We start from the raw sequence: 25,307 nt of genomic DNA, 5'->3' as shown, positions 1-25,307 counted from the left end.
TAGAGTTTCGGCCGTCGGAGTGCTCGAGTTGGCTTGCAAAGCTGCTCACGACAATCAGAAAACCCGCATCAAGAACAGAGCAGCTTCAAGGCAACAATTAGTTTCAGTGAGTGGCAAAGTGTTTCTCCGGCACGTTGCATTAAATGTAATTTACTGAACGACATGTCCCAAGCTGGATGGGAAGAAATTTTCCAACTGTGAAAGCTGTGGCGAGTGGCAAACGCAATAGCTAAACAGGAAGGTTTAACCGAACAAGATGGGAATATCGAGTGATAACAAAAACACAACACCAAAGGTTCTTTTCAGAACCATCAACATATTCATAAAGAGTAAACAGTAAACTAATCCATTTTTCAGGTAGATAGGTAGGTATTCACGTAGGAGAAGAAAATAAAACAATATATTTAAAATATATATTTAACAAAAGCTGTCCCCTTTGTATAGTCCTACGTCACTCCGGTTATGTCCCCGGACATTACCCACCCGTCTTTTGTCCTCAGGCCACGAAAGTTTTGATGATAAATTCGTAGCGTAGAAGCCAAATCGTGATTAACTGTCAGTACAGGTTGGAAGGCTCTTTCATCGACCACGACCGCAGAGCCAGGGTGACTTTCAGGATATTGTTTACATTAAATTTATCTGACATAAATTGTCTTAATATACTACATATTCCGTCACTCAATTAAAGTTTAGTCTTCTTATTCTACTTAGAAATTCATTTGGGATATATCAAAATCAAACGCGGATTCGACGAATAATAAACATACGAATTATTGCGCTAATGGATTGGTTGTATCCGTACCGAGTACGATGGAAGTTCGGTTGCACCGTTGTCTCAGAATCCTGCTTGACGCGCGAAACGCAATCAACTTCATTGACTAGCAGTTTACAAATAAAAGTAGCCTGTTGTATCTTGCGCCTCCGTTCGAGCGTTTCAAGACCAATCAGTTGGCATCTATCTGGATATGCTGGAAGGTTCAAAGGATCGCGCCATGATAGATTTCGCAACGTCATACGTATGGATTTTTTTTGGACCTTCTCGATTCTTAGATTCCACGTTACATCGTTCGGTGCCCATACAACTGAAGCATTTTCTAAAATTGTTCGTACGGTAGAGCAATATAACAACTTCATGCAGTGTGGGTCCGTGAAATCCTTGGAAATTTTAGAGATGAAACCATGTTATCGATTCGTCTCGAGATCACCGATGCATAGTGTGAGTTGAAAGAAAGCTTTGACTCCAATATAACACCAAGATCTGCACCTGATTCATTCTGTTAAGAATCGTATTGTCGATGTAGTAATTGAAAATAATCGGATCCAAAGAACGATGGAAGGTCATAACATGACATTTTGCGATGCTGATGACAAGTTTATTCTTGCGACACCCGTATTCAGCAGATTTTGTAGATGAAGACAATCTTCGACGCAGCTCACCACAACGTAGATCTTTGAGTCGTCGGCATATACAAGTTTACATCTATAACCAAGTGAAGACGCAGCATCATTAAAGAATATGACGAACAGTTGCGGTCCCAGGTTGCTTCGATCATTGGGAAACCGGTCGTGTTAGTAAATGATGATTAAATGCATTTTCCCTTCTTAACGTGCAGCGTCCTGCCAATTAAGTATGATGAAAGCCATGATACCAGTCTGTTAGAGGCTCCCAATCGGACTAGTTTGCAGAGTAGAATTTTGTGATCTAATAAATCGAAGGCCGCTTTTAGGTCCGTATAAATAACATCAACCTGGGCTTTTCATTCCATTGCCACCAAACAGGTGGTAGTAAAATCCAGCAAGTTGGTAATTACGGACCTACCAGGGATGAATTCATGTTGATCGGATGAAATATGGGTCTTCGTGGCTCTCAAAATTTTTCCGCTGACTATAGTTTCGAAAAGTTTTGATGCTGCAGAGAGGCTAGTTATCCCACGATAGTTTTTTTTACATCACGCCGGTCGCCACGTTTGTGCACAGGAAACATATAAGACATTTTCCAACACATTGAGAACTCTCCTCGCTCTAAAGAACGGTTGAAAATGAAGGCTAGTGGTTCGGCTATTGCTCTTGCACAATGACGGAAAACAACAGCGGGTATGCCATCTGAACCAGGAGCATAGGAACTATTCAACTTTTTGGACGCATCGATAATTATTGCGGGCGATATTTCAAACGTGTCAATAGCTACTGCATCTAGCAGAACACTTGACGCGGCATACTCTGCCTCTCTATCGGACGTTGGCTAAGTGCTTCGCAAAAAAATCACCTGCTTCTGCTTCGCTTTCGGATTCTTTCCCATCATAAATAACATTGATCGGAACAGACAGGTTTTTTCGTTTACTATTTACGAATCCCCAGAATGATTTTGAATTCCGACGAAGTCCAAACTGCACCCTTAGCACCCTTAGTGACAATAAATTTATGCTTGACAACCGTCGAAAATTGGGTTCAGCATCTGGACTTCTGCAAGCATCAAATGTACTTTCACATGAATAAAGAATTTCATTGATATCCAAAACCGTTTTTGTTTTATTAAAAAAAAACTTTTGTAGCGCTCTTCTTGAAAACCTCGATATAAGAAAGATAATAATATTTGATGAGGACAACGCTCCAATAGTCTTAAAATCAGCTATGTAAAGCTTGAACAAATGTGCCTTGGAGATGGTGGATTTCATAAAATTTCATGGTCTAATGCCCGATCTTTATTTCCTTTTTCGCTGAAACTTGCAAAAACGTATTATTCATATGACAAGGCTGAGTATTCTTTTCGGTTCCTGCAGATAAACATATATCATGGTCAGCATTCACAATCACAATTCATTTCCTATGCAATTTCCTACAGGCCGGAGATTTTTGAAGTTTGTCATGCGATTATTCACCTTCAATGACATAATGATCGAACCAACAGACAACCACGGAAATCCTATTAATTTATTAGATCAGAACTGAGAGTTATCAAGATAGTCTAATGTCACGCTATGTTTTCTGTTATGGATCAAGACTGTAATTACTTACCGGATACTCTTCATTTTGATTGGAATGATTACACACTACCCACACATCGTGCGCTTCCGGGTCTGCATCATCGTTGATCTTGCGCATGTGAGACCAAAACAATGCATCGCGCTGGCTGGCCGGCCAAATACGTTTGTACGTCTGCAAGAAGACCATCGTGTCCGGCGCGACGCTGTCTACTATCTGCACACTCTCCAGCGTTGTTTCCCAGTCGTTCCGATATGCCGGATCGAAGAAGTAGTGGCACATTTCCCGTGCCGTCACGCCCTGGACCACGTGACAAGATTTCAGTGGATCAATTACCATGCCGTCAACTTCCTCCTCTCGTCGGTACATTTTCATCTCACCCTCGTCGGCAAACAGTTGCCATCCATTGCCACTATCCCCAACGCCTTGTCGAGCTTGAAACAACTGTTCCGTGCAGATTTTGTCGATTTCGGGCCATAGCTTGTGACCGCGAGCCTGTGCACCTGTGCCAAAGTCCTCCGCTTGTTGCTTATCATCGTCAGTCACTTGGTTGGTGGTGAAAACGGAACTATTCGTACTTATTTGTGACTGCGAGAATATAATTTCTTGTTGAAAGCTCAAAAAGGAAACAATTATTTATACCTGTTGCGTTTGGAATTTAAGTCGTACGCGTAACTGTCGATCCTCCTCGATCTTATCAAGTCCGGTCTCTACGGCGTCGAAAAATTCATCCTCTGGAATCGTAGAATGGGGTCCTTCCTGAAATTGTACGAAAGAACACAAAACATTTAGTTGGTTACTACACTTCATTATTAAACCAAAAGCGCACAACTTAATTTCACGTTACTGTCACGGTGAAATAATTGACCCATAAATAGTGAGAGACCGTAGCGAGAACTTCACGCCATACGAGTATTCATGAGCGATAAGTAAAATGATGAGGGTTGTATAACTGCATTTAAAACACGACATCTCGCCATTGCGATTTGAAGATATCGATTTTAACTATACATTTGAATTGAACGTTTTGGAATGTGAAAGGATGTACGTAATTAAATTGTTCTTCGTTCGAACCATCATTGCAACCATTGATTGTTATTATTTCCATAATACAAAGCGTATGAATAAGAAGAGATGAATTATAAAATTCATATCAAATTCCACGGCAATGACGTGAGTTACTATTCTATCAGACTGCCAATGATCAAAACCTTACTAAGATACATATTCCTGAGGTTTTTAATAGCGATTTTTTTTTCACTTCCGCACCAACGTGGAATGTGTCCGTCTGCTCTAGAAGAGTACTGTAATGCCTCGTCACTTTCCTCGTTCAAATTGAATACAATTTCTAATAGGAATTTGATACAATGGACACATACTTGTATCTATAGGATATGTAGAAAAATATTAAAATTATAATGATATTGTTATAATGCTTATAGTATACTTTTTATTAATTTATATTACGAATGGTTTGTACTGCAGTTTTTATATGACTTTAGCGTGTGTTATTGTTGTCAACTCGTCTACAAATGAAACAAAATATTGCTTGATCATGTAAAAGTTGTCTACAAACTAAGTTCGATCTTCATTTAATTATTTATCCGCAAATTGGGCCACGCAAGAAACTAAGAAACGTCGCGTTGGGCGACGAACGTGTGAATACACTGAGCCCTGCGTCAACCCTAGGAGACTGACACTGAATTTTCCGTTTGGAGAGCGTCGACATTGAAAACGATAGTATCAAAGTTATAAAATGATTTTTAGAGTAGTCCACAGGAACCTACGTGAACCAGAAGGAAATTTCATTGTCGGTGGCCTAGTTCGGCCGGGGCTCAACTTGCTGAAGAACTATCCAAAACCTTCCGAGCGTAGTTCCTGCGAAAATGTGCAACGAATAACATAACCAATTATTTTTAGTATTCTTCCGGTGTATATGCCATTCACCGCCAATAACATGATCAGTTCTTATTCAGACATATTTTATCGAAAATTAACTCTAGTTCTGATGGACAATGTTCATTTCCCGTTTATGATAATACACCGAAGTCGCTTTTTACGCGGTTTTTTTATGCGCGGTTTTTGGAAATTAAGCGTTTTTTTACGCGGATTCCGGAATTTACGCGGTTTTTTTTACGTGGCACTCTTAAATTTTGCAGAAATGTATGCTTCATTTGTAACAGAGAGAAGGGAGGAGTGTTTATTCACCATAAAAACGTTTCGTGTCCCCTAAAACCTTCGCATTTCAAATTTGATTTCATTTGCTTGATTAATTCTCGAGTAATGCAGAAATTTGTGTTTCATTTAGTATTAAGTAATTAGTAATAGAATCAGGGGTACGACTAAAACGTCAAATCCCTCATATTGCCAGTGTACCCAATATTGCTGCGGTTTACTGACATTTTGGTTCAATCAATTACTGTTGTGTACAACTCGGTGCGGTTATATAGTCGAATAGTGGCTAACTTTAAACTCCATGTTAAATGTGAACACCTCCATGTGAAACCGGAATATGAAAATCGCTCATGCAGTTAGAATAAAGCAGCGCATTTTTCGATTTCAATCCTCGTAAATGATATGTTGATAAACAAATGACGCCATATTGATTTTGAATTTGGGTAGCCTATATTCAATTGATGTCTAACCCCTGAATAGAATTGAACAAGCTAAACCAGTTCAAGGTGGCCAGAATGTTGAAGTATGCCATGAATTTTTCGTTTTTTTTTTTTTTTTTGAATATTGTAACTGCGAGTAGGCTACGAGAAATATATTCGTTTGGAAAACCACAGAAGTCAGATGTCATTATTTTTCCGTGAAGAAAAATTGGAAAATCGTCGTTTTGTGACAACGTCATTCAAGTTACTGGAAAACTACCCAACACGCAGCCAACAAATACGTTTACGTCGGTGTGATTCACCACTTCAAGAATTCTTCTGGGCCGTCGCATACCTACGGTGGAAAACATTTCGATCAGGAACGGGTAAGCCCCATCAACTAGGTCGGAAGATATACGGGGTAAAATGCAAAAATATAGGCACTGAACAAGTAGGAAAAAATGAAAGATTTCGAACGCTTATAACTCGTGCATTTCTAAATAGATTGCAAAAATGTTTGCAACAATTGATAGGAAATATTTCTACGTAATACGTAATGAATAACATTTTATTTTTCTTGAGATAAACAATTGAATCATTGTGAAATGTGAAGCATTGTTCAAATGCACTATGTGCCTCGTTTTCATTGGTTCAATTTGTGCTCCTCAGATGGGTCCGACTAAAAAAAATCAAAGTAACAGCGGAATATATATATATATATATTATATATATTTTTTTTTCTAAACTCGACTTTGCGAGTGTAGTGTGGCGACCGCAATACGATCTGCATGTCCAATGATTAGAAAATGTCCAGAAAAAGTTCCTGAAGTTTGCGCTGAGGAATTTAGGATGGAGAGAAAAACACCTGCCAGTATACGAAGATCTCTGCAGTTTATTAGACCTGGATACTATCAGAAGTAGACACAGAATCGCGGATATGACTCTTCTGTAAACTATTGAGCGGACGGATAAGAAGTCCGAGTCTCTACGAACGGATATATTTTAACACCAGCCCCGTTTCTCTTCGTCGGCGGAGGGTTTTTGATCCAGCTCTGAGGCCCAGGAATTACACCCAGCACGAACCTACAACTCGATTCATGCGTGAGTTTAACATGCAGAAGAAATTAGAAGAAAACTACGTTTATTTTTAAGAGGACAACTAAATTTATAAGTGAAGATGTGAAGATTTCACTTCTGTTTCCATGCTTAGTTTTTTTGACGTGGGACTACGTCTAACCGGAATATATGGAGGGTAAAATGAAAACCTAAACACAGAACATGCAGGAAAAAATGAAAGATTTCGAATGCTTATAGCTCGAACATTTCGTACTGGATAGGAGAGATGTTTGCATCACTTGATAGGGAATATTTCTACGCATCTATCGCAACTAACAAAATGTTGTTTTTCATTAGATAAACAATTGAATAACTGTAAAATATTAGGCGTTATCTAAACGCCCTAACTGCATCGTTTTGATTGGCCCGATTTACGGTTTCCCTAACACAGCCATCAAAACCAAGCAGCCTTGGGGAAATCGGCATTGCAAATACATGAAAGTAGGGGGACTTTTGTTCTCATCGAAAAATGTTCCCTAACACAGACTTTAAAACCAAGCAGCGAAATCGGCATTGCAAGCACACGAAAGAGCCTAGAGGCGAGTGAACTGAAAAGTTAAAACCCTTTTAAAGCCAAAAAGAAGAAAAAGAACACACGAAAGTAGGGGGAGCTTTTGTTCCCACCGAAATGTGTTCCCTAATAGAGATTTCTAAACCAAGGTGCCTGGAGAAATCGGTATTTCAAATTCATGCAAGTCGGGGGTATTTTTGTCCCGACTGGAATGTGTTTCCCTAACACAGACTTCAAATCCATGAAGCGTGGGGAAATCGGCATTGCGAATTCATACAAATCGGGGGTATTTTTGTTCCGATTGAAATGTCTTTCCCTAACACAGACTTCAAAACCGAGGTTTCTGGGGAAATCGGCTCTGCAAATAAATGCAAACTGCGAGTACTTTTGTCCTCGCTTGCCTTTGTGCAGAGTGGAATATGTCTGTCCTAACATGATCTTCTAAACTTAGGAACCTGGGAAAATCGTGCAGCCACTAGAAGCGAATGAACTTCCCAGTTTCAAGCAAATTCGAGATTCGAGAAGTATGTACACTTTTGGGATGTAAACTTCAGAGGGAAATGTAAAATAAAATAATCGTTTGATAATTATTTTTTTTGTCTTTATTGGAAAGATTTTCAGCCTTAGGCTGGTTCATCAAACGTTTGATAATTCTTCCGTACATATATTTTGTTCTAGTCATCATACCAAACGTAAAAGGTCCGTCATTAAATTTACTTGTAACGAAGAACAATCAATCACAATAAATGAATTGACTTTACACGGCATTTGTTCATTTTTTTCACTCACAGAGCAAATATATTGAACTCAATTGAATTTGGAAACTGTTTCATTCAATCAAGAATTTAATCAATACAAACGAATGATTGCTCAGCTAAGGTAGTTTCACGTGAACCTTGCGGTTATATCATAGATATAACCCACTAATTTTTATGATGAGTTATATTTTCCATGTTTAGTTTTCAAGAAAGATAACGGGTTTGCAGACTATAGTCCAATAAACATTATTATTAATTTCCTTTGCGATGGGACAGTTTGCCTTTTCGGTTGCACGGGGCTGAGTTGTTCTTTTAGTAGCATGTCGAAACGTGTGAACTTAGCAAAAAACTTAGAAAAACTTACAGCATTTGATGGAAGGATGGGAATGATTTCAGAAGTGGATAATTTAGACGCAAATATGCTTCACACAACTACACAACTATACTACACACAAATTTCTATGAACATATCGCCAATTCAGATAATTATAAAGAATGTCTTTTGGTTGCATTTTTGACAAATGCCGGTGATTCCGATGTAGCGGACAAGGAACATAGAAAACCGCCAAAAATGTAAGCGGTTTTCAATGTAAGAAGTTGAAGTAGCAAATGCCTTGTTTGACACATAAAAACGCAAAATCAACTATCAGAGCAATTGAACGTTAATCAACAAGCTGTTCCCAATCGCCTGCAAAAGAAAAGAAAGATTCAGAAGATTGGCAACACAAGACTGAGTCGCTCCGGCAAAAAGACGATGCTCAGTGAATAGGCGGACCAGAGTGGTGTAGTCTATTATTATGTCTGTTTGAACCATGTTTTGAATTATACTGCTTGAAAAATGAACAGAATACCGAAGATGCAACACAAGATCATTTGTCTTCAAGTCCAATAAAATCACATACGGAGAAAACTGGCTCACAACACTGAATGGAAGCTCTCAGTTGCCCAATTCCCCACGCGACTTACTCACCGAACTTGGCTTCTTCTGACTGTCACCTGTTTTCTCCAATGGATTATGCACTTGTTAAGCAGAACTCTGAATCGTACGAAGATTTAAGAGTAAGGATGATTGGCTCATGGGGAGAAGTCATTTTTTCCGAATACAGTTTGATCGTGTTTCTTTGGAAAATTCCGAATTTCAGACATGTACATCTTGTATATTAATATACTTCTATGTAGGCCGAATACTCAACTAACACACAGTCACTTTTTCAGTGATTTGAATCAATCACTGAAAGCATCTGAGCATTGTTCAATCTACCCAAGCTCAGTACAGGAACTAAACTCGCCGATTCCTTTAAACCCTCGTGTTCCCCAAAAAATATACCAAAACTCCAATTCATATTTAAACATTGTTAGAAATGCACATAACTGTCTTGTGCAAAGAACGCGAAATTTTCGAAACATCATACAAAATGGCACAACAAATGATTTCAACCGCGAGCGAGCGCATCGGCAGGCAATAAGTTGAGAAATTGGTGAATGCGTTTATTGACGGAAATTTTATGCATTCTTTTTCTGGCAATGCAATGCAATCACAAGTTTCGTTCAACTAGAGTGACGCATGTATCGCTAGTTCGTAGTGATAGAATTTCATCAGGTAAATGAGTAATATTTAGCATTTCATGATTGCCATTTGTTGATTATAAAATACGTACAATTTCCTTGTGCTTGAACCTTTTGAATAATCTCGTAGTGGTGAGGGACGGCATGGTGGTGTTTCTATTTGCTTAAGTCACAATTTGTTAACACTATTGACAGCGGCACGCGGCTTTGTCCTATATTTCGTTTCTTTTCAACCTTGACAAACTGAATGCCCGCGATGGCTAAGACCACACACACGCACACTCGATGAGCGTCATTCACTGCCAAAATCTATCTTAGTTTACTTCTGTTCGAATGCACTTTTTAATTTGCTGAAACATTCACTAGAGTTAATTACTATAGATGAACTAGCGGGAAGTACTTGTTGTGTCACATTTAAATGGGTGGTCAATAAACATCAGAATAGTATACTGTGTCACTTCCCAATTCGCAAGGATAGCAACTATCCACTGGTGCAAAAACACTGTAACAAGCGCGATAATCTTAATTAACGAAATGGAAACACGATACAACTTCCAGCAGCTGCAGCAGCAGCGCATCAACAAAACGGAGAAAATTAAACAACAGACTGTTTTCTGCTGTGATCGACAAGTGAGTGCGCGAATGAAGAGCGAACGATTGTTTGGGTATTGCGCGCCGCTAGCTAGCATTGGGATCCATAAAAGAGCAACCACACAATCAGCAAAATCGTATGATATCAGACTGTTATGCCAACGACGGCGTTTACAAACGTACTGAGCCATATACTAGAGCGAGGGTTTTGGTCATCGTTTTGTAATCCTCCACCGATACGAGCAGGCAGGCAATAGGTTTCTGGTACTCGTGGGGAAATCCGAAAACAATTTGTGAACAAAATTGGAATTTCAAATATAACCTAGCTCTTCATTTTATATTGGTATGTAATTCGGGATTTAAATGTAAGCTCCTTTACCATGTGTTGGATACGAATTAAATTGAGTTTCTAGATAAACTGTTTATTCGTTTTTGAATATTTCGGTTTAGATCATTTGAGATACGAATTGTCCCATCGTCGATTACCACCTTGCCTATTCCGATGTCTCTTATGGTTTATGTCTTCACTGAAACGTGGCTTGACGTTAAAAGTACAGTGATACAAACTCGAACTCGTACGCCAACCATTATAGCCAAATATGTCAAATTTGATCTCATATACGAAAATAACATCTTCCCAATAAGACATTGACGTGGTTCAAGCTGTTTGGAAAAAAACGAATTGCCATTTTGTCAATTTATTATTATTATTATTTCTTTATTCATCTGAAAAATATCTTAATTAAAACAAACATAAAATAAAAATTTGAAAATCATTACTGCGTCCAATCCTTTAATGAAATCTCGAAGCTGACTCTTCAAACTCGAACAGAAAGTGTTAATTCTGGATACTTTTATACCTTCAATAAAAGTTTTATCTGATTTTGTTCTCGAGTCATGTATTTTATAGGTATAGAACTAAATGCTATCTAATTTAAAATAGAAGTGGAGTCAAAAAAAGTTGCAGTTAAATACGTATATTTCACTTTTCACTATGAAAAGTAGTGAGAAAAAAATAATTGCGACCCGCGGCTATAATGAAAATCCTAATGCGACCCGCACCATGTTTATACCTGGCCACCACTGATCTAAAGCGTTACATAGTCGTTTTTAATGTCTAATTTTTTTCGATTTTTATGAGTTTCTAAAGAGCATTTCTAAACAGTTTTCTTTCATGAAAAATAACTCATTTTGAACAAAATTGGCCGCCATTTTGGCAATTATCCGACACCTCATTGCCTCAGAACCGATACCATATGCAAGGTACCGATTTTAAGACAGCATCTACGCATCCAGCTGTCAACAGCGTAATAATCATTGTTCGTGCACTGAAAAAATGGAAAAAACATCTTCAAATATACCTTAAACAAAAACCAAAATACCAGAACACTTCACTTCATTCATAACATCCGAAAAAAAATCACGAAAATTAATTATTTTCTGACCTTCTAGACAGGGGTCCCCCCTTAAGTCAGAGGCGACGCGTGACCATCTGAGCTACCTGTTCAATTTCAATTGCAACATTAAAACAACAGTATTGCGATGACAGATTCTAGCATTTTTATTCCTCAATATTTATATATACAGTAAAACCAGTTTTTGTGCGGTTTTTTATGATCACGAATGGAATCATTAGGATTTGGGTTATTTTCTTAAGAAATTTTTTTTCATGCGGTCCCTATCCACCACATAACAAAAAGTTTGTTTTTTCAAATTGTTTAGCGAACACAATTTTTTGTGCGGTCCCTATCACCCGCACAAAAACAAGTTTGCCTGTATAACAAAAGAATCCTACGGACAACTATGAGCGCAAACTTATCAATGAATTCCTCATAAAATAAATACATCTGCCTTTTGTCATAAAGGTAATCTTTTTCCACAATCATCATCATTTATTTATAATGATACTACATCCCATTGAGAGATTAGATCTTACTCACAATTTTTCGCCAATAATCCCGATCCACGGCTGCAGTTCTCCAACTCCCGGCTGCACCGATTCTTGCCAAGTCCTGCTCTACCTGGTCCAACCATCTCGCTCGCTGGGCTCCTCTCCTTCTTGTTCCTACCGGATTCGATGCGATCATCATAATTCCGAATAATCGTTTCTGGTCAGATCTCGATCGCAAATAATTCTTAATCCGTCGAACAACAAAAAAAGTTCTTTCAACGGATGCCATTGTATTAGGCAACTTATATTTATTGTGATAGATGCGTAGAAATATTTCCTATCAATTGATGCAAAGATCTTTGCTATCTGTTAAGAAATGTTCGAGTTATAAGCATTCGAAATCTTTTACTTTTATCTACATGAAACTCAAACAAACGTGGCTAATCATCAGATCTCCATTTGAGACTCAACTGGAGGAAAATTTTGAAATTACCTGAGGAGAGAGTGCTCTAATTGAAATGTAAAATTGACTTGATTTCTAAGGTGTCAAAAATAAACCCCATCTGGTATAAACAACATATTTCTAATCGCTATATGAATAAATAATTCTCAATGAATTCGGTTGAATTGGGATATTCTTCATAGATGTTACACACACACCATCCTCATTGAATGAATTGGATCGTTTAAAAAGTATTCCCGGTTATTATTCACTAGATGGCGTTGATCATTAAAGTGTCAATTAAAATGGTCATCTCGAATTTTTGTTTTTTTAGCTTTTTTTAGATTTGAGTTTTTTGAAAACCGAAAAATCACCGGAAATCGGGGTTTTCAAAAATTGCACTAAACGTCGATATTCACTGTTATCTCGAAAAAAATTTGTCAAAATAAATTTTTTCTCGTGCATTTTTGATGTTTTACGCAATTTTACGACAAATTTTCGAAAACCCCAATTTCCTTTACTTTCTCCTTGGGTGATTTTTCGATTCTCAAAAAACTCAAGCTTTGGCCGCTTTGCGCCACTCTCCTTCAAGGGGGGATCCCTGTCTGAAAGATCGGAAAATAATGAATTTTCGTGGTTTTTTCCGATGTTACGAATAAAGCGAAGTTCTCGTGTATTCTGGTTATTGTTTATGATATATGAATACATCTTCAAGTATTTCCCATTTTTTGAGTGCACGAATAATTATTATGACGCTGTTAACAGCTGGATGCGTAGATGCTGTCTGAAAATCGGTACCTTGCTGGTGGTATCTGTTCTGAAGCAACAGGGTGTCGCAGAACGAATTTCAATGAATATTTCGAAACTTTAGGACAATACCTAAAGCGTTACATAGGGATTTTGAAAAATTTGAAAAATTGCCAAAACGGCAGCCATTTTTGTTAAAAATCAGATATTTTTCATGAAAAATCTCTAAATAGCGATTTAAAAAAAAATTGAAAAAATTAGATATCAAAAAACGACTATGTAACGCCTTAGATAATTCATTTTTACATGTTGATAAAAAAAATCAGCCAAATCGGTCGAGTAGATCCTGAGATATCGATATCACCAGTTGAAATAACATGGTTTCGAGAGATACGCGTTTTTAAATTCGTATAGCAATACTATTTCCCTTGAGGTGGCTTCATACTTTTGGCTGTAACTTTCCAACGAAATCAAATTTCGAAAAATCCATTTAGGACAACATTTCTGAGTGCATAAACTTCCCAAAAATGCAAAAAATAAAAATTCATTTTTATCGATTTTCCAGACCGGTTCCCCCTTTAACACTTTGAACGCCCCGTCACCCAGATCTGGGTGACGGGTGTATTTCCTGGGAGGCCCCGTCACCCAGATGTGGGTGACACTTTTGTCGTTCAATTTGAATAAGATTTTTAAACGGAATTTGATAAAATGGACACTTAAATGTAAATATGGATTATGTAGAATAATCAAAAAATCAAAAACATAAAAATATAGTTTTTATACTATACTTTTAAACGGTTTTATTTAGCATTACCTACTGTAAATATGTTTCTATGTTTATCTGCAGGGTTGTCCCACATCAATAGAAATTAAATCTCCTTTCTGTTGACCGATTGATCTGAAATTTGGAGCACGCCTTTAACTCTGCTGTTGTTATAAAACTGCGTATTCTATGATCTTGAAAATCCAAGATGGCGGCCGCAACAAAATGGCGGACTACATATTTTATCAAAACCCCATCAATATGGGTATCAGAAAAAAAGGGTTGACTAGTAAAAAACACTTATTTATGAAAAATGTAAATCCAAAATGACCGCCATCACAAAATGGGACATTTTTTTCATTTCATCAATATGGGTATCAAACGAAATGGCTTAAATAGTAGCACATAGTTATTTGTGAAAAATCGCATTTTAAATGTACTGTTGAAAAATCAATATCTTTATGTCATCTATAGTAAGTTCTTCTAACATATCGTCCAGGTCTTAACTTGCCTATAGTTCCTCAATATCCTAATCGGAACTCGATGAGATTATACTCGAAACATTTCTTCTGACGCTTCACATTATTTCGGCGTTACTAATTTCATCGCTTTCAGATTTACTATTACGCCGTCCGGTGAACATTTTAAGGATGAAAAAGAACATGTGTGTCTAAAAAAATATACATAATAAACATATTGTTTTTTGGAATAAACAGTGGCTTCTCTGCGTTGCACAATTATTATTCTCATTCTCAGAAAAAAACACTTGTTTCTTCTTAGATTTTTGACTACCAAGCGCAAAGAACGATGAAAACGAATTACGTGAAAAATCGGAGTTGCCAAATGTGATATAGTTTATGACGATTATTTTCCCACAAATGTCACATATGTTCTCAGTATGATATATTCACAGAATCTTCGCAATCGATTGAACAGAATATTTCATATTCTCCAATAAAATTGTAGTTATTCATCGCGATCTAATATAGTACATGAAGCAAGTACGTTCGGTTAAATTTCATTTTTATGATCATTTCCAACACTGTATAATTGACTGAAAACTTATTTTTATAAATTTTCTAATCAGCAATCGGTTGATTTCATTCGGATTCAACAGAAAAGTAGTCCTGAATTGAACCCGAATTCATTATTATCGTTGTCCGTTTTTTTCTCTAGCGCACCGACAGTTGAATTTGGGCCCCGCAAGAAACTCGACCGAATTGCTCTGGGCGACGAAGGTGTTAAGTCCTTAACAAAGACTTTTTAGGTTACATTTTTTTGTAAACGAACAATTTGGCAACAATCGTGCTAAAAATTTATGGAATTTCCGAAGGAATACGCTATTGTGATGCTTTTAACTTTTACTAACCGATTGATCTCATCTAAAAGGTGTTCCCAAGCATTGTGCATTTTTTAGGAATCACGTTTGGTTGAGTGAATAAGGGATACTAACTCAAAAAATCAAAACGTTGATGAATTGAATTACACCATTCTGAAAAAAAGAATAAATAAGCTCGTAGTATAATATGACGAAAACATTCATGACAACTGTTAAAATAAAAATCTGTTAAAATTCAAAAGTAGAACAACCGACACACGCGCTTCAAACCTCAGCTACACTATCATATCACCCCAACTAGTGCTCGTTGTGAGATATATTTTATCTTTGGGGTCAGCCCACTGCATTACGTGTTAGCAGCAGTGCAATATTGACGCTCAGACAACTAACGCGAAATGAAGAAAACAGAAAATCAAAACAAAAACGCGAAATAAGTCCACCGATCTTCTTGATCTGTGCCCCACACTGGTTCAAGTCATTTTTGCGGTAAACTTTTGGAACAGGTCAGCGGTGAAGACATGTGCTCGATCGCTGTTTCGAAAGATTACATAATGAAAGTTCATATGGTGGACAATTTTACTCCAAAGTGAAGAGAGCGGAATTTTGGATGATGAAGGTAAAAAACATCGAAACTCGTTCAAGGTTGATTGGAGGAATAATAAGTACTGCAATCCAGCGAAATGTGCAACAACATTCGTACCGATATATATTGTTTTTTTTTTATTTAAATCGTTTATTTTTACAGGCTCAGTTACATAGGTTTAAATGAGCCGAACTCCTTACTGTATTGTTACTAGTATATATATATTTTTCCTTAATTCTAATGTTAATAATATAGGAAACCGATTACTCGCGGTCGACTCGAGTTTAGAAGGGTGACATATTTTCTTCAGGAAAAGGAGGGGAATATATATTTATTTGAAAGGAATTCATTTGTCAAAACTATTACAACAATAAGGAAGTGAAGATCCGTTTTGAAACATGGTGCTACTGATAAAGATAATAAAGACATATTACCAATCTACTTCATACCTTGGCAATATGGAATTTTATCTACAGACGCTATACCATTTTTTTCTGAAAACATAAAATGCAGTAATGGTGTATGTTTTGTTGAATTGAACACTATAATTTGTTTGCTAGAGGATGATTTTACAGAACACTTTATAACAAATTGTTGTGAGTGAAAACAAATGCTCCAGTTTATATCGATGTAGAAAGCATGAAAATTCCGCCCTAAATCGTGATGCACTTTTTTGTACTCTACTAGTAATAACTATGAACATGATTCGAGAAGGATGCCCGAGGATGCGATTTCATTTCGACAAGGCAGACCGAATGCGAAGAAGGAATTATATTTCATATACATAAGGTAAATGAGTTTGGTTTGTCCAGTCGAAAATATGATCATGGTTTGTCCACTTTTTTGAATGCTCTAATTCAACACGCCTTTGTCAAATCAGGTATTCGAATGTATCAAAACATATAAATAAAATCTCCTTTCCTTCCTTTGCGGGTAATTCGTCCCCTTGCTATAGACAGTAGAGTATGTTGAAACGTAAATACACTATAGGTATACGAATAGATTAAAGAATTGAGTCTTCATCAACATTACTACGATTTCCTTATATCCCATCCTTCTCCTAAAAATATGTCACCTTTCTAAACTCGAGTACACCGCGAGTAATCGGTTTCCTACCTTACTAACCATAGATGTAAGAAAATTGTTTATATATATAGTTTTAAAATTATATTTAAGAATTCGGCTCCTTTAAACTTAAGTAACTGAGCCTGTAAAAATAAACGAATTAATAAAAAAATATATAAATAAAATTGTCTTTTTCATTAAAGGGTGTGTCACATCAAATTGCATCACGGAAAAAACGCTGTAGAAATTTAATTTTTAGGAATTATATCTTCAGCTTTCGCTTATAATCAGATAAGAGTGTATAGATCACGTTGGCCATGCTTCACTGTCAATTTTTCGTAAATTTGGAAAAATGTCGTCGAACGAAAAAGAGCGTCGTGAATTAATCCTGCGCACTCATTTCGAGAATCCGGAGTTGTCACATCGGGACATCGGTAAGATGCTGGGAATCGTCCAATCCACGGTCAGCAGAGTACTAAAACGATACATCGAAAACCTAACCATCGAAAAATGGATGCTCCGTCAGTGGACGACGAAACCTACGTCAGCTGCCGGGCCTGTTGTTCTTCTCCGCAGAGGACAAATTCAGCGTTCCGGAGGAGATTTGCAAGCAGAAACTATCCAAGTTTGCCAAAAAGACCATGGTGTGGCAAGCGATCTGCTCGGATAGCGGATAGCGGAGCGCCCCTTTCGTGATGACCGGCACGGTAAACGGGCAGGTTTACCTTAAGGAATGCCTACAGAAGCGCTTACTACCACTATTGAAGCAGCACGAGGGCCTGACCATCTTCTGGCCGGATTTCGCTTCGTGCCACTATTCAAAGGACGTGTTGGAGTGGTACGAAGCCAACGGGGTCACCTTCGTGCCAAAGGAAATGAACCCGCCCAACGCACCGGAACTTCGCCCAATAGAGAAATATTGGGCGATTATGAAGCAGGCCCTCCGGAAGAACCCAAAAGTTGTCAAATCGGAGGCGGACTTCAAAAGAAAATGGATTTCTGTTAAAAAAAACTACAACCTGACGTTGTACAGAACCTTATGGACGGGGTAAAGAGGAAGGTGCGAGCATACGGGCTTGGGCTCGAAGTATGAATAAAAAGAAAATGACAAAAGTTGTTTAATAGTTTTTATTTTACTGTCTAAAATTTTCAAAAGGATCGGTCTACTGGGCGAATTTCTACAGCGTTTTTTCTGTGATGCAATTTGATGTGACACACCCTTTATTTACAGTAGTTTTATGGTATATCACATGTTTTAAAGGATTATAAAATACACCATCTATAGGTGTCAATGCGCCCCATATTCGAGCTAACTTTTAATCGATCACCAGATGATTATTTCGCACGTATTCAGACCTTTTCTGGATTACACTTACACTTACAAATATTGTAAACATCATTCTTGCACACCATTTGTATCAGATTTACATAGCTAAACCATTAAATAAACGCATATTGATGAACTCAATTCTGATCATAAGTTTTCCAATTCAATAATGTTGTTTTGTCCACATGGTTTCTGTGACAATCGCTTGGCGCGCTGCAGTTTGTTTATTGTGTCCTTCGCGCATAGCAAAAATAAAGTTTCTCTACATTGAGTGTGTTGAGGTGAACACTTCTAAAATGCCCAAGAAAATGCAATATTCTAAAGACAAACTCAAGCAATGATAAATGCAACATCTAATTGAAAATTCGAATGTTTTTATTCAAAAATGGTGATTTCTAAAGCCGGACAAACTATGATCATTTTTTGGACAAACCATGATGAGAGGTGGTCAAACCATGATCAAAACATGAAAATTTGAATAATTTCAACACCTTACGGTAGTATTATCAACTAGAGGTTTGGGCTTTTCAACAAACCCAAACTCGTATCGATTATATGTGATTCTCATGAAGAAAAATCGATTTGCATTTACTAGTTGCGTAAAAACACCCCAAATTGAACAAACCAAGATCATTTACCCTAAATAAGTTTGGTATAACTTGTTTGCTTGTTCGTTTTTGAGACTGCAATTCATGCGCCTCTAACAAAACTTGATATGAAGAAAAGGGAACCGTCGAATGCTAAGCGACAATTTTAAAAATACCCTTGAATCTTAATGAAATTGCAGGTGCTCTGAATTTTTTTGTGAAGCATGAGTAATCACAAATAATGTATTCTACAATCTACAATTATGTCCTAATGACGACCACTTACTGAATTAAATTTACATTTTACATTTTTTACATTTTTATATGTATAAACGTGAAAAAAAAATCGCTAATAGCAGTGGCTGTAATTGCGGAGGTGTATCGTTTTTTAAGTAATGCGCGAGACAATCCGAAATCGAAGAAACGACTGTACCGATCGAACTCACGGCACATGCTCGACATAGGCTCGTTGTAGCCATAGTTTGTGTTAGAAAACGCTATTCGAAGGAAACTGTGAGACCTCAGGTTTCTTGTTTGCACGTTGAAATTAACCTTCTGCAGAAGCTCTGGACAATCAATATGTGACAATATCAAATCTGATATGAAGTAGGTTTTGGCAATCCTTCGACGATCATGCAATGTTTCTATTCCGATAAGTTTGCAGCGATTTTCATAGCCTCATGAACTTCCGCTGGACAACTTTCACACGTAGAATACCGCTTTGGTAGTAAGGTGCCCAAACAATAGAAGCGTACTCCAATAATGAGCGAACCAGGGCACAGTATAAAGCTTTCATGCAATAAATGTCCCTAAAATGTTTGTTCGAGCGAAATATAAAGCTCAGTGCTAAAGCAAATTATGTGCTTTAGAAATTATGTATGCGCTATGCTCGCGAAACGTAAGCCTTCAGTCCAGTATGATTCCTAAGTCCTTAACACAGTCAACACGTTGTACAGTTATGCCTTTAAGCTTATAAACATAATAAGCTGTTGAACGTTTACGAGAAAAGGATATTATCGAGCTTTTTTGGTTTCAAAATCATCCTGTTCACGTCACACCACGCAGCAAAGGTATTTATTTGTGTCTGAAGAAACTCAGCATCAGCTTCACATTCAATCTGATGGTACAGTTTGAAGTCATCCGCATACGATAATTTCTGGCACTCAAGAGAGAAATTGATGTCGTTGAGGTAAAGTAAGAAAATATATGGACTGAGATGACTTCCTTGAGGAACTCCTGATGTAACCTGAAAGGGCTTTGAGATAGTGTCACCAATTTTCACTGAAATTTTTCGGCCGGTCAGATATGATTGCAGCCAACCCAGAAAAGATCCACTGAAGCCAAGACATTGAAGTTTGGCGATTGTTATCTGGTGATTTATGGAATCGAGAGCTGCTGAAAAATAAGTGTATATCGCATCGATTTGTCGACGCGACTGTAGAGCCCGTGTTATTAAAGATGTGTAAACGATCAAATTCGTTGATGTACCCACCACTCAATTAAAAGAGTGGTGAAAGGGGTATTTTGAGAATTAAAAATCCAATCAAAATAAATGGTTTTTATATTATTGAAATGAATTGAAAAAAAAACTCACCCTTTGCTATAAGCGCAAATATTGAACCACACATTTATGTTGAAAATTTTAACCGGATAGCTCCAACAAACTGTAGAACAAAATTGTTATCATTAATAACGTTAATCTACGTTGATGAAAATCTATTAAATCTTGTTGTGGCCAAAACATAGCAACCGATTAACAGCAAATTTCGAACTCTTCAGCCGCCCCCGTATGCACAAGGAATGAACGTTTGCAATAACAATTATGAACGTGTTTCCATGTGCTATCAAAACTCGCCGTTTGTCTTCGCCGAAGCAAAACAAAGTTCATCATCCTATAAATTTCATTGTCAACTTTTTTAAAATTCCACTCAGACCCAAATGCACTCACACAGTCGGCTGTTGCATAATATCTTCGGCATTAATGAGTTTATATATATACATGTATTTTTCATTGTCAACTACGAACCACAAAGCGAACAACCGACAGATGCCGTTCACAGTCAAAGACCGGTGTTTCTTGGTCCGCTCAGATATCGCGCATGAATAAAAAATCGAGTTATCACTGCCACTATTCAAACAGAGGAAAAAAAACAGCCACGAGGCTGGTGTTCAGCCTTCTGCATTTTATTCGTACCGTGATCCAGTCCACTAAAGGCGGCGGTTCGTATGCAATAGAAACGACGAAATGGGGATGCGCGCGCGAAGAAAGAATACGAAATTTGATGGTCATTGTGATGTCCTTTACGGGCCTGTGAAACAATTCAAACATTCAGATTGGTGTTGCCTGACAAAAAAATACAAGAATGAATTTCGCAAGCATAACTTGTTTGGAATTCATGGCTAGCAGTAGCTAATTAGTGAATGCATGTGTTGAAGTGGCCGAATGTTCATTGAGGTCAGTGTTGATTGCACATATCGTGATTGGACCTATTCCCGTTCTGGGTAGGAGAATTGGTTGTACACTGTAATGTCTGTGAAACTACGATGATAGATTTGAATAATCAAAATCAAAATAAGCTTGTTCCCACATCGATCGTTCCCTTCTCTTGGTGACTGTGAGGACGTGGCCAGTGTTGACTATTCAACGCTCGAATCACCGAAACTTGTGAACTGAGAATTGATTACTACTTACAATTCGGTGCATTCATTGTGCAATTTCATTGAATCATGTCATTCGTGCAGAGCAGCCACGAAGTGTGCGGTTCTATGGTTACCTCGGATGACTCGGAGGAAGCTTAGTTTTCGATCACCTTTGGTAGCAACAAATTCATGATAAAATGATGAAATGATAAATGACTAATCAAACTAAATACAAAACAAGTGACAACTACTACAACTACGACACATATACCAAAAAGTATTGTTAACCCAATGTTCCATGCGTTTACAGGGTGTCACATTGAAAGTGGTACATATATTTGAGTGTGACCGGAAAAAGCCCCTCCAGAAAACAACTGTAACAGAAACAACCGCTTAGAAAAAGTGTAATGTCACAAGTAGGCTAGAAAAATTGTGACATGGGAAGAACATCATGGATATAGATACCTCATAGAAAAAGCGTGATTTCCATTATAAATTTTTCGTTTTCGGTTTTCGAGAATTATTTTTAGGTCAATGTAATGGGAATGAATTCCCCATTTAACGAGTCTAATGAATCTAGGCAACCCAAGCCGCCAAGATGACGCGATCCGAGTCGACCACCGACCCGCCGTCGGTAGCGGCGGTTTCTCGCTCGGAAACCTGTGTTCCACCGATTGCCCGGTTAGTTTGAAACATAGGATACGATCCTTCAGCAAGGTCCGACTAAGCCTTAGCGAGTGTCGGACGGCATACAGTTGGTTGGTACATTAAGTACGGTTTTTTTGAATATATTATTCATTGCAATTCGAAACTATTGCACCACGATCTGAAAACAATTCCACAAGTATAGGTATTTTTGTTTGGACATTTAGCGCACAAAATCATAACTCGTGTATTCGCGCACGATATCACAGACCATCTTATAATATTTTTCCGTATCAGAATATTTCTAGCCTGCTTGTGATCTTACACTTTTTCTGAGCGGTCGTTTCTGTTTCAATTGATTTCTGGAGCGATTTATTCCAGGAACCATATTTGAGTGCCCCCGCGCGAATTCTGCCGTACCACGTTAATAAGCTGAAGTGTGTCCCACATCAAATTACATCACGGAAAAAATGCTGTAGAAAATAAACCTTTCTCTCTTGAAAATTTGGATAGGAGAAATTTCGAGTGAATCATTTGCACTGTATTTATATCGCTGTCAGGTTTTCAAAAATTGGAAAAATAGCGTCAACCGAAAAGCAACGTCGCAAATTGAGTTTACGCAAGCACCTCAACTCTCTCAACGGGACATCGGAAAACAACTCTGAACCGTGCAGTCAACGGTGAGTCGGGTGATTAAACGTTACTACGAAAGTCTGGACATCGAACGGACGGAGGAATGCGGTAAAAATGAATATTCTATTAATGATAATGATCACAAACGTGTCGAGGTAGCGTTTGAGCGGAATCCCAATGCTTCGATCAGGGATGTGGCCGAAAAATTGAATCTGTCCAAGTCTGTCGTTCAGAAAGCCAAGGACCAGGAGGGACTGCATACGTACAAAGTGCAGAAGACTCCAAGTTCCGACGAATCCTGGCGAAGCCTCATTGTCTCATCATGGAGGATGATCGCTATTCAAAGGATGTTCTGGAGTGGCATGAAACCAACACACAGTGGGGAATCGCTGGCCATCAGGCAAAAAAAAATGCCTTACTGTTTTGTAATATTTTAGCTTTCTTGCTATAATATTCAAGTGCTTAAATCCCAAATTTGGGCGCAATACCATGAAATGTGATTTTTTATGACTTTTTAAAAACTGACAAACTGACGTTTTTTGACAATTTTTTGAACGAAAGTACATTACTTTGAAACGCTCTGCAGCTTCAATGATAGCTTGGATTTTTTTTTGCGTCAACGGAAAAGTTGTACAAAAACCTATACAAAATAAATCTGTTTCATTAGATATTGTAAAAATTGTTCATATTTAGCCCGACAAAAAAATAATGAAAAAAGTGATTTTTTGTAGAAAACCAGCTTAAAAGTTTTGTTGCCTCAGTCTGTCACGATTGTGACTACCCCCATGACCTAGGGTAAGCGTTGCGCTTGCCAAGATGGGGGCTTCTGGTTCGATTTCCGTTCGGGTCAGAAATTCTATCGTCATAGATCGTTTTTCTGGCTTGCACTGGTAAAGGGGAACTGTCTAGGGTGTGGTGGGATGAGCATTGGGCATTGCCAGTCCCCAAGAAAAGCCACAAAAACCCGGAAACAGCTCCTCTAAGCGAATTGACGCCGCTATAAGCGTCTTTGCCCAGTCCTGGTGGTACTCGGGACGTAAAGTAGCAGTATCACGAGGGTCCTCCTGCGAGATAGTGGGGTTGGTCGCAGGCCTTGCAAGCCGCACCACTAACACACCAAGCAACGAACGATACACAAGATTTTAACCGGACTAATCAACACAGACCCAGGCGACGAAAACGGACTAACGATTGGAAACTCGGGACGTGGGATTGTCGATCCCTCAATTCCATCGGAAGTACTCGTGTGCTTTCCGCAAAAAAAAAACGCAAGTTTGACATCGTAGCGCTGCAGGAAGTGTGTTGGAGAGGTGTTGTGTACACCAGTACGAACATTTCGCGATGGTCATACCACCTACAAGAGCTGCGGAAACACTAACGAGCTAGGTACAGCTTTCATCGTGATGGGCAATATGCGAAAGCGAGTGATTGGTTGGTGGCCAATCAACCCAAGAATGTGCAGATAGAGGATTAAGGGCCGATTCTTCAACATCAGTATCATTAACGTGCACAGTCCTCATCTTGCAAGTCCCGATGATGATAAAGACGAACTCTATGCGCAGCTGCAACACGAATACGAACACTGCCCAAAACATGACATCAAGATCATCATCGGAGATTTCAATGCCCAGATCGGTAAAGAGGAGGAGTTCAAACCTGTAATTGATATGTACAGTGCCCACCAGTTAACAAATGAAAACGGCCTAAGACTCATCGATTTCGCCACCTCTAAAAATATAGCCGTACGCAGTACCTTCTTCCGACACAAATTCCTCCACCAATACGCCTGGAGGTCACCCAATCAAACAGAATCTCAGATCGACCATGTTCTGATAGACGGCCGGCATTTCTCGGACATAACTGACGTCAGAACCTATCGAGGCGCTAACATCGACTAGGACCACTACCTAGTGATGGTTAAGATGCGCCCAAAACTCTCCGTTGTGAACAACATTCGGTACCGATGCCCGCGACGGTACAATCTTACGCGACTGAAACAAGCAGATGACTCCGAAAACTACGCATATTCGCTTTGAGCTGCCGGTAGAGGGACGAATTAACAAAGCTCCTCTTGAGGACTGTTGGAGCATGATTTAAATAGCCATAAACAGCGTAGCGGAGAACATCTTAGGACAAGTGGAACGAAGACGACGGTACGAGTGGTTCGATGATGAGTGTCAGCAAGAAGAACGCTGCGCGGGAGCTCATGCTGCGTCAAGCTACCCGTCAGAACGTGGAACGATATAGACTGAAGCGGAGACAACAAACCCAACTCTTCCGGAAAAAGAAGCGCCGCCAGGAAGAGGAGGAGTGTGAAGAACTCGAACAGCTGCACCGTTCTCATGAGACGCGAAAGTTCTACCAGAAACCCAATGCATCCCGAAAAGGCTTCGTGCCGCGAGCAGAAATGTGTCGGAATAAGGATGGGAGTATACTGACGAACGAACGTGATGTGACCGAAAGGTGGAGGCAGCACTTCGAACACCTGAATGGCGTACAGGCAGGGGACCAAAATGACGAAATGACG

The 25,307-nt window shown here is 38.5% G+C and overlaps 1 protein-coding gene across 2 annotated transcripts in view; it reads right to left on the bottom strand.

Moving 5' to 3' along the window:
• The window catches only part of LOC129768851 (ceramide transfer protein), a 56,521-nt gene that overhangs the window by 10,924 nt on the left and 20,290 nt on the right, over positions 1–25,307 (bottom strand). Inside the window, exons 1-3 of one of the 2 annotated variants that reach the window (XM_055770789.1) lie at positions 9,620–10,185; positions 3,625–3,741; positions 3,016–3,570 (exon numbers count right to left, since the gene is read on the bottom strand). In XM_055770789.1, the coding sequence (XP_055626764.1) occupies positions 3,016–3,570; positions 3,625–3,741; positions 9,620–9,673 (726 nt within the window). In that variant the 5' untranslated portion in view covers positions 9,674–10,185. Of the gene's footprint in view, positions 1–3,015; positions 3,571–3,624; positions 3,742–9,619; positions 10,186–25,307 lie in introns of those variants that run through there. The other variant, XM_055770788.1, reaches the window with a different exon arrangement.

Source organism: Toxorhynchites rutilus, chromosome 2 (genome assembly GCF_029784135.1).
Source record: "Toxorhynchites rutilus septentrionalis strain SRP chromosome 2, ASM2978413v1, whole genome shotgun sequence".
In the NCBI taxonomy this organism is placed as follows: Eukaryota; Metazoa; Arthropoda; class Insecta; order Diptera; family Culicidae; genus Toxorhynchites; species Toxorhynchites rutilus.
The sequence above is the reverse complement of the archived record's forward strand: the minus strand, read 5'-3'. Positions and strand labels throughout refer to the sequence as shown.